This window comes from Gymnogyps californianus, chromosome 5 (assembly GCF_018139145.2).
Source record: "Gymnogyps californianus isolate 813 chromosome 5, ASM1813914v2, whole genome shotgun sequence".
In the NCBI taxonomy this organism is placed as follows: Eukaryota; Metazoa; Chordata; class Aves; order Accipitriformes; family Cathartidae; genus Gymnogyps; species Gymnogyps californianus.
Genome location: NC_059475.1, coordinates 33,582,712 through 33,592,694, shown reverse-complemented (window position 1 = coordinate 33,592,694; position 9,983 = coordinate 33,582,712). Strand labels below are relative to the sequence as shown.

General features: G+C 54.6%; 1 protein-coding gene across 1 annotated transcript; it reads right to left on the bottom strand.

Annotated features, from left to right (window-relative positions):
• Positions 1–4,087: 4,087 nt before the first annotated feature.
• Positions 4,088–7,729, bottom strand: ZFP36L1 (ZFP36 ring finger protein like 1). Its single transcript, XM_050898081.1, has 2 exons — positions 7,538–7,729; positions 4,088–6,631 (listed from the first exon to the last, which is right to left on the bottom strand). The coding sequence occupies exons 1-2, from the start codon at positions 7,592–7,594 to the stop codon at positions 5,681–5,683; spliced, it is 1,008 nt and encodes a 335-aa protein (XP_050754038.1). The 5' UTR covers positions 7,595–7,729; the 3' UTR covers positions 4,088–5,680.
• Positions 7,730–9,983: the final 2,254 nt, after the last annotated feature.

Genomic DNA, 9,983 nt, shown 5'->3' with positions numbered 1-9,983 from the left:
TCCACGAGTTCCCAGCAGACACTTGCAGTGTCCCTGCTGAGCCAGTCTCACCCGTCCCTCCCGGTGTTCCCGGCCCCAGAGAGACCCTCTGCGACGGGTGTCACCTCTTTCTCCCAGCTGAACTCCTTCCCAATGCTAGTTTTGCTGTTTTCCTCCTGTTTGTGGCTGGTTCATACCCCTCAAACTGCTTCTGCTATGGGGCCCAGGTAAGGAAGGCACCATTCTTCACCCTTAATTTTTTTGGCTGTTTTCACTTCACTCACCACACTTTTGCCTGTCACCAGAGCGCCTAGTCACTCATCACACCACCTCCCCGCAGCAGAACTGCCTCCCTAACCCCACTGCGGGGTACAAGACCACATGTCTTGATGTTTGCTTGTTGTTATGTAGGGCATGGGGAGCCTCGCTCAAGCACAAGCCCCTCTCTCCCTCCCAGGCAGGTACTGGGGCTGTGCTTTTGTGTCAGTGCCGCCCCTGGACACGTGTGCAGCCTCCAGCCCCTGCAACACCTCAAGCACTGGAGCCAGGAGCCTCTTTGCTCACACACTGACCGTTGCACCTTCTCCCTAAGCCTCCTTCTCCAGACTCAAGCACATGTTAGCTTTCCCCAACGCAGGCCACACAAATTGCAGCAATTAGCAAGTGTCAAGGGCATGCTGTGGTTTTCACATGTATTACTGCATCTTAATACTCATTCATATCCTTGGGCATAGTCATCAGATAGATAGTATCCATCAGGCTACATTATCCAGACCTTCCCCTAAATGCCACTGCTCCTGAGCCCCACTGAAGAGACCCAGTTCATTAGCCTTCATGCATCCAAACACCATTAGTTAAGAAGTCTTCAGACTCGAGACAGCAGGGCTTCTCTCTCACCCTTGCTATCCCCATGCTGTGTGGACTTGATCTCTAGCTCTTGCCTTGCTCCCAATCTCTAACGGTGACCCCACCATCTCCTGCCCCACCACCACCTCCCCTCTGCTGTGCAAGGCCTGGCAGAGCCCGATCTTCCCTACATGATTTGCAACAGCAGCTCCAAGTCCCATTTGCAGACCATTGCCCTCCCTGCGCAGGAACCGTACAGACTGAAAATTTGAACCAGCTTGTAACAGTCCTCCAGGCATATTTCTACTGTTCTCCACTTCTCCAAGTTCTTTTCCACTCTGCCTCCCAATTTCATGACTATGCTGATGAGGCAAATTCTGTCAGGACCAGGAACTTGGAGCATTTCAGAGTCCTTTTTAAGTGGTATTTTTTGTTACTTGCAGTCTGGCACACCATGCCTATGTACAAGTGATGCTAAACAAAGGTTGGCCAAAACTAGATAGTAAAGTTCCCAACTGCCTTTAAAAACAACAACAGCAACAACAACAAAGAAACCCTATTTGACTTTGCAGCCCTCACCTACAGAGAAGTTCGGGAAATGAGGTGGCCTCTGTTTCTACAGCTCCCGATTGCAGAACTGCAGATGTTTTGGTACAAAAGCCACATCTAGCCCATAGCAAGGGAATAGCCAGTACAGTCACTGGGACACCTACAGCTGTTGTAGGAATTAGGAAGAAGGGAGGCAGCTATTGGAGTGGGATCTGAGCCACCTGGAGCTCTGCAGATCAAAGTCATCACGTTGCTCCTTACCAAGAGGCAACTGGCACAAACAGTCATACATGCTGGCTGTAATTTCCAAAGACAGCTAGACATGTTGAAGGTGGATAGCACTAGACTCACCTGACTTCGAAGCCAAGAAATAAGTGACAGCTAATGCCTGCAGCCCAGAGGCATGGACCCAGTCTTCTTACAAGGAGCCCACAGCAAGCATCCATGACTATAACAAAAAGTCATGAGGAGCAGCAAGAGCCACCATAGGTGTCCTCCTGCCCCACAGTAAAAGCTGTAAGTGCAACCTGTAAAGTGCGCCAAGGCACACTCTGCCATGCCACCTTACATGGGACAACAGGTATCTTGTCCTTGTGGGTGCTTCTCTCTGCCCTGGCACACCAGGCATGTCAGGAGCAACTGTGCCGGTGCACAGGCCAGCCCTGGCTTCCTGGCCACTCTGAGAGTCCCGTGCACTAACTCAACGAGCCAGAGCATGGAGGAACCCTCAAGTCAGAGGAACATGTGTCTCAAAACCATCATGCCAGGAAAGGCTATTTACCTTTCTGAGCCTTGGCTAGGCTATTACCAACCATGGCGAACTGCTAGGGGACACAGATGCTAACCCTACGAGAAACAGCATGGACAACTCATCCATGGTAAATCCAAGGAAGAACTCATCCCTCCAGACTAGCTGCTGCCATATACCCAAGCCGCAATGAATGCTAATTGTATCAGATCAGGCAAACCCCTGCGTTGCTGGAGGCTCTTGAGTGCGCTCTCTCTCTCTCTCTCTGTGTAAACTTCTGATGCTGCCTGTTCTGCTCTTCTCTATCCCCTGCATGACCTAGCTCAAGGTTAGTTTCAAAAAAACAAAACACTGAGTGATAGAGCATTTATCATTAATAAACTCACAGGAGAAAAATGGTGCTGGCTTCCCAGAACCAGTGCACTAGGACAAGGGAAGTACACAAGTACTGTGAGCAAAGACCTACTTTTAGCACAGCTTCCCAGTTGTTTGTCATACCAATAGCACCATGCAACTAATACAGCTATTTTCTTCATCAATTATTAACTGGGCAAAGACTATTTGTTTGAAGAGCTGCACAGAAAGTCCAGAGAGGAAGCGAGCAGTTTCAAGCTCCACGTGCACACCCTGCGATAGGCTTGGGATCCTCTCCAGATCAGATATGCCTTGCTCTTCAGGGGCCGACAGCTCAGCTTCCAGCAGTGGGGAAGGAGGCAGGCCTGGGTGCTTGCTGCAGCTGGGCATGGGTCTTCCAGGCAGAAGCCCATCTCTCATGTGGGCGCCACCACCTTTGTGCCCGGGGGCAAGGCTGCAGTCAGGAGAAGGTATATGAAGGCCGTTGAGCAGTACCAGGGCTGTGCCCGAGGCTCTCCTCTCAGGGATCAGCACGTAGACCGCACCGCGTGCTAGTTACGTCAGCATCTGCCGAGCAAACTCCCCATACAGCTTTTGCACTGTTCATGGGAACCAGCTTCTACCAGCCACACTCCTCTTCCACCATCTTTCCTCCACCTAGCTCACCTTTATTGCCAGACGACACAAGAAAGGGTGTTGCACAAAGCCAACAGCAGGGAAGGTACGTCGGTGTAAGCCTTGAGGTATCCTGCAGCTTTTGTTTGGCAGGAACTTTTCCAACACGAATTAGGAAATGTCTCTCCTGAACATTGAGGCATGTCAAGACAGCTGAAGGATCGGTGGTTTGGCAGCAATATTCCACCCCTGATTTGGAAGAGAGCTAGAACAGTTTCAGATGAAGAAGAGCGCCAAGCTTGCTCCAGAGGAGAGCTCAAAGGTGAAAACACAAGACTTACACCATGAGCAGCGCTGGCAAAGAAGTGTCCCTAAACAAAACCACTGGCTTCAGCAGTGTCTGGGATAGCTGACTGATACTTCAAGGGGTACAAGGACTTGAATGCAGGGTGATCTGTGTGTACACTGACACTTTGCCGGGGGTCCATGATCCTCTCCCATGCAAACACCAAACAGCCACTCTGCCAAAGCGGACCAGTACCACTAACAAGGCAGACCTGAGATTTGGAAAATCTGTACCGCTTCAACATCCCACTTTAGCCTCACTCAAAACACGCACAGGCTCTCCTGGAGGGGAAAGGAGCCGTGCAGGAACACAAGGCACATGAGGAACAAAAGCCAATCCAAGGCTTAAGCTACACTGATCAGAAGGAAGTTTGCAGGAACAGACCGAGCGACTCAAGATGGGAGGAGGACTCCGTAAGAGACAGAGGGGGTTAGAGGCCACTGGGGTAGGTCACATCAGGTATTTGCTGCCATTGATCTGTGCACCCACGCACTTGCAGGGCTGACCCATTGCATCAGTGAGGAATGATGGAGGGATGCCTGAGCACAGGGTGGGCACCTCAAGGGTCAAGAGGAGGGAAGTATCTCCAGTTGAGTGGTTGTCTAAAACCAGCCCCTCGATTTTTGCAAGTAAAACCACCTCCACTGTCAGTTTCTTGAAAAAACTTGGGGTTTATTGATTTAAACTGCAAACAGTCATTACAAAAGAGATTCTCTTTTAAATAAACTCACACAAAGAGGAAGAAAAAGCAATGTAGTGAACAGTAATGGGAAAAAAAAAATTACATTCATTATTCTCTTTGTGCCAGTCCCGTTCACCTCGGCAAGGAAAACTCCAAACTTGGAATACAGAAACGCAAAGACAAACTGTATTTGGAATGTCTTCAGATAGGCACTTTGAGCCCAAGGCTTTTCTCCTTTAAGAATCTATACAAAAAGAGGAAGAAAAAGGTCTTCCTTCCACGCTGTCTCGCAACAGAGCTCAGGTATGTACATTCTAAAGCCCAGGTAGGCAAGACCCAGGGGAGGGGAAGAGGAGGAGAAGAGGAAAGGCAAAGAAGCACATTAACTCAATTTGCAGTCCAACACAAAAAAAGGGGGGGGAAGGGGGAATTCTAAAATAAATAATCCAAACACAGTTTTTGCATTTTTTTAAATTAATTTTTCATTTTTTAAAATAAAATAACCAAAAAAAGTGTAAAGTTACAAAAAATGTCATTGTAGTATAATATATTAAACTGTGGGGAAAAAAGGAAAAAAGACACTTCACAATCTTAAGATTAATATGGAAGATCATAATTTAAACATAAAAGAATATATTCTATGGATTCATCATCCCGATAAATATGAACAAAATTAACAAAAAAGCATAGGTTTCGGCAATAAATACGTTTTGATAAGTTAAATAAGCTTTTTTATATTGTTGTGCAGTGACAAGCAAAATTTGCTCTCCAATTTCTGAAAAGTTATACAAAATTAAAAACCCAGAAAAAAAAAATAATAAAAAGCTTGGCGTGAGTGCTCTAAGATAGGTCTAAAGTACTCTAGAGCAAAACCATTAAAGCTATGTCTACTGGAACTTTGTTTACACGAACATGTGTGTGTGTGTGTGGAATGACTTCTGTTGGCCCCACCCCCTCTATTTCTTTATTTGTTTTAAGATGTCACATGAATACACGGGGAACTTTTAGCACCAAAGTCAAGTCTCTCATAGTCCATCTGGTTTTTGTTTTCTTTGTTTTGTTTTCTTCCTCCCAGTCGAAGTCCCACTCATGTTACAATCTTTGTCCATTCTCAGCTTTTCTTCCCGCAGACCTGAGCAGATCCAGGCAAGATTAGTCTTTAAGGGGAGAGGAGAAAGAGGACTGGATGTTAATGCTTGCCCACATGCCTGCAGCCTAGCAGAAACTGGCCAGTCAGGAAGGAACTGGGAGAGGGCGATGCAGTACATGGCCAGTGGAGGGAGCTGGATCCGGTCATTTCCTGCACATCTGGAAGTGCACAGAGCTGCTGGTGCCCTCTGCAGCTGGAGAGGTAATACAGTCACAGTGAAAGTGTTAAAGGCACTAATTTTGTAAACGTTATTGCTTTTCATCGTAATTTGGCACTTAAGGTTTAAGCCAGTGGGTCTACGGCAGGCAGGTGGACATGTTAACATCCAGCTCAGACTACTGGGGACAGGGTGGGGGGGAGTTCAGCTTAACATCATAATAGAGGTGGGGGGGAACAAGAGGAAACCCCAGATTAGTCATCAGAGATGGAGAGTCTGCTGAAGATGGGAAGACGTCTTGAGGTGTCCAGGATAGGGGAATCTGAGCCGCTGTGGCTGCTGCTGGAGCTGCTCAGATAGCCCTCCTGGTCAGAGAGGGAGTCCTGAGGACTGGGCGGCGAGTCAAACATGTTGGGGGACTCGGACATGGGCCTGAACAAGAAGGCGGTGGGGGAGCTCCCGCTGGGCACCTGCACCCCCATGCTGGGGGCGAAGAGACTGACCAGCTCCTGGCTGGAGAAGGTGAAGGGGTTGCTGGCGCAGTCAGGCAAGGTGGGGGAGCCCAGCAGGTCGTCGGTGCTCAGCATGGGCGGCGGGGTGATGGAAGTGGGGCTGTCCAGCAGCCCGCTGGCAGCAGTGCTGGGGAAGCCGGCGAAGCTGAAGCTGTGCTGCAGGCGGGGTCTGTCGGTGACGGCGGGCTCCCGGCTCCCTGCCACGGCGCGGCGCTCCTCCGCGTTGTGGATGAAGTGGCAGCGCGGCCCGTAGGGGCAGAAGCCGATGGTGTGGAAAGTGCGGCAGAGCTCGGTCTTGTACTTGGGGTGGCGGGTGAGGCTCCGCAGCTCGTGGATGCCGTGGGCGAACTGGCACTTGTCGCCATACTTGCAGGCGCCGTTCTCCTCGAAGGGGCGGCACAGCTCCGTCTTGTAGCGGCTGGAGTTGACCTGTCCCCCGGGCTGCTTCTGCTGCAGCAGGCGCTCGCCGCCCTCAGAGAAGGAGCGGTCCCGGAAGCGGCTTTCCCGAGGGCCCAGCATGGGAGCCGGCTCCCCTTTCAGGCTGCTGAGGAGCTGGTTCTGGTGAAACTTGGAGTTGGGCAGGGTGACAGAGTGCCTCCTAGGGAAACCCCCGCCGGCCGGGGTGCCCACCGCCTTCCTGTCCAGCAGGCACCCGCTGACACCCGAGGGGCTGTAATTCAACATCTTGTTGCTCTGCGGGGAGAAAGCAAGGGCCGGTCACTGCCACCGCCTCCTCCGGCGTCCCCACGCAGCCCCGGGAGCCTCCCGCGGCGCGGCGCCCCGCCGGCACCCGGCTCCCGCCGCCGGGCGGCGAGCAGGGCGGCCCGGGGAGCGGCGGCCGCCCTGCCCCGACGCCCCCCCCCCCCCCGCAGCAACATCTGCTTCAGCCCCTTTCGCCGCTCCACCCGAGGGCCCCGGGCCGCCCCTCCCCGTCCCCCCGCGCGGCCCTCGCAGAGGGAAGTAACGAAGCGAGCCAAGCGCCAGACGCGGAGGAGCCGCCGGCTGCATCCAAAACAACTCCGAGGCCGGACCTCTTTTTCTGGGAAAGCTCCCCGGGGGACGGCGGCGAGCGGGAAGCGCAGCGCGCAGCGCTGGCGCCCGCCCCACCGCTCCCCCCGCAGCGCGGCGGCGGCTGCCGCTCAGCCCTGGCCGCCCCGCTTCCCCCTCCACCGGGGCTGGGCGAGGGGCGGCCGAGCCCCGCGGGGAGGGAGCCCGCCCGGCCCCGCGGCAGCGCCGCCGCCCGCCGCGCCGCGCCCGGGCGTGTTGCAGCGCGGCGGCCCCGGGGGCGGGGGAAGGATCCAGCCCCCCCGCCCGGCGCCGCGGCTCAGCCCGCCGGAGCGCCGGGTGGTGCCCCCCGCCCTCCCCTCCTCCGGAGCGGCCGAGGCGGGAACGGCGGGCGGCGGTGGCGGGGGACCCCGCGCCCCGGGACAGGGCGGCCGCGCTCGGCCCCCGCCCTGCGCCCTCCGGCCCCGGCGCCAAACTTGCTCCCGACCAGAAAACGGAGGGGGGGGACGGGACGACGACGACACACCAAATACGAACCCCCAAAAAGTAGAAGAGCCCCGAAGCTGGAGGAGCAGCCCCCGACGGCGCCCTTACCTTGCATAAAACTTCGCTCAGGTCGAAGATGGTGGGCGACACCAGGGCTGTGGACATCTTCGGCGAGCGAGGGGGGAAGCGGGTGGGGCAGCGGCACACAGACACGAGGAGTCACGGCGTGGGTAAGGCACAGCCTCCAGCGCCCCGGCTCGCAGCCTCCCCCCGCCGCTGGTGATGCCGCTGGTGATGCCGCCGCCGCCGCCACCAGCCCGGCCGCCGCGCCCGCTCGCCGCTTCCAGCGGGCTTGGGGAAAGCTCAACTTATAAAGTTTCGGACTTACCCCGGGAGGAGGAGCCGGCGGCGGGGAGGAAGGGGAGGAGGAGGAGGAGGGCAGGGTGATTGACACCGCGACTGAATCACCGGGGCGGGCAGGCCCAGAAAAACTTTCGGGAGGAAGAAGGGGGGAGGGGGAAAAAAAAAGAAAAAGAAAAGAAAGAAAGGGGGGGGGAAAAGCGGCCGGGGGCCGGGGGGGTGTTGGCTGCCCCCCCCCCCCCCCCCCCCCGCTCTGGAGGAGGCAGTTGTGCGGGCTGCCGTGCGCCTCTGCGCGCGTGTGTGCGCGCCTGTGTGAGCGCGTGTGTGCGCGCGTGTAACGCGGGGCCCGGCGCGGGGCGGGGGCTGCGTGCGGGGCCGCTCGCCTGGACGGGCCGGGCCGGGCCGGAGCAGCGCCCGCGCGGCCTCGCGCCTCCCCCGTACGTGGTTCCGCGGCGCCGACTTGAGCCCCTGTGAGACAAAGGCCCCGAGCGCCTGTAAACTGTTGGTGGGGGGGCGGCCGGGCTGCGGCCGGGCCCTGCGCCGTGTTTCACAACTCGCAGGACTTCTTTCCAGCTGCGGCCAGCTTGGGTCTGTCCGCTCTGATTTAAATTGATTGGATCCATTTTCGGCGCGGCCGCTCGTCCTCGCGTTTTTGCGAGCTGACTGTCTTTGTGTTGATTCACATCGCCCCCTCTGAGCCTTACTCCTTTTTTCCAATATTTATTGAAACCTGGCAGGCTCTGCAAGGGGAAATAGCTCACATCCACATTAATTTAAATTGTTAAAATATGGGTTTGCTGTTTAAAAGGGTGTTTGATAAATTCTGCCTTTTCTCCCTGTATAGTCCTCTTCCAGTCCCCACAACTCAAAATTGTAAAACTAAAAAAAAAAAAAAGAAGTAACGACTCAGAGCAAGTAATCTGTTCCAGATTTTAGTAGGCAAAGTATGATTCATACTGATATTGATATGGCGGGGAGGAGGGGGGAGGACGGCGGCAGTTTCTGTTTAAAAAAAAAAATAAGCAAAACGCTTCAAGGCTCGTCGATACCAGGGTGCCTCAGCATGAAATCTGCTGCCCCGAAACCTTTAGCCCCAGCTGAGGCAAGGCTCACCCTAACTATAACTTCAGTGGGTGTTTCATCTAAGGCCAAGCAACGGCATCTGGGCCCTCTCCCCCACGCAGGCGGGTGAGCGGGGACCCCCATCCCGGCGCCACAGACTCTTCCTCCTGCCCTGCGCTCTGGCTTGGCTGGGGGAAAAGAAACCCCTGCCTTGGGCAGCACAACGCCGACCTGAGCGGCCATCGCACTGAAAACTTCAAACAAATGATCCACTTCCTCTTCTGTTTGCTTTAGAGTCGCAGGATCTGGACTTTGAGCTGGCGGCTGATCTTTTTCCCCTCCTTCAGTCTTCAAGAACGACCAAAATAACCAAGCGAGAGAAACGCCCACAGGCTCCGGCTATTCCAGATTTCTTTTTTTTTTTATATTATTATTATTTACTTAAGGAGAGCAATCAGGTTCCTCGAATTTCCTTCTCTTTCTAGTTTCTTTTTTTTTTTGCTTGCCTTGGCCAGAAGTGAGGACTAACCAGGGGAGAGACCAGCCTATTATTTTCTGCAGTTGTTTACTCATTCTGTAGATGGTGCTTGTTCCCAGGGCTCTGAGCCTCTCTATAATTAAACTCATTTTAATTGTTAGGTTAGAAACGTCATTTCGGGGACTTTCCAAGAGTTACCGAGAAAGCCAGCCGAGATAACTATTTCACTACTGAGTCGCTCCCAGCCCGGTTTTCGCCCCGTGTTCCTCCCCGGTTCCTCCCCGTCGGCCGGCCACGGCACGAGGCTGAGCGGAGGGCTCAGTGCGGGAGAGCGGGGAGCCTGGGGCCGCAGCCCCCGCCGCCAGCGCAGCCGCCTACCCCCGCCGCTTTTTGCATTATTCACTTGCCCCGTGTGCATTTGTTTTGGAAACTTGGGGTTTAAGGTTGCACATTGCCACGGATCGAGTGGCGAAGGCTGAAGCCGAGAAGGAATTTTTTTTCAGTGATTTAGCTTGGCAAACCCGGACTCCATGGTGGTCTGCTTTGCATTGGCTGCACACATGCTCAGATCAGGAATTTAGCTGCTCACCCCACCTCGTGGCTAAAAGTCAGAGCCCTCCGGGCCAGAGTGGGAATTTGTGTGGGCATGAATTC

Bases quoted from the DNA above. Each gene is read 5' to 3' on its own strand.
- ZFP36L1 (XM_050898081.1), bottom strand. From the start codon at position 7,594: ATGTCCACAGCCCTGGTGTCGCCCACCATCTTCGACCTGAGCGAAGTT. The intron at 6,632-7,537 runs GTAAGGGCGCCG...TTCTCCCCGCAG, and splicing joins TGAGCGAAGTTTTATGCAAG to AGCAACAAGATGTTGAATTA.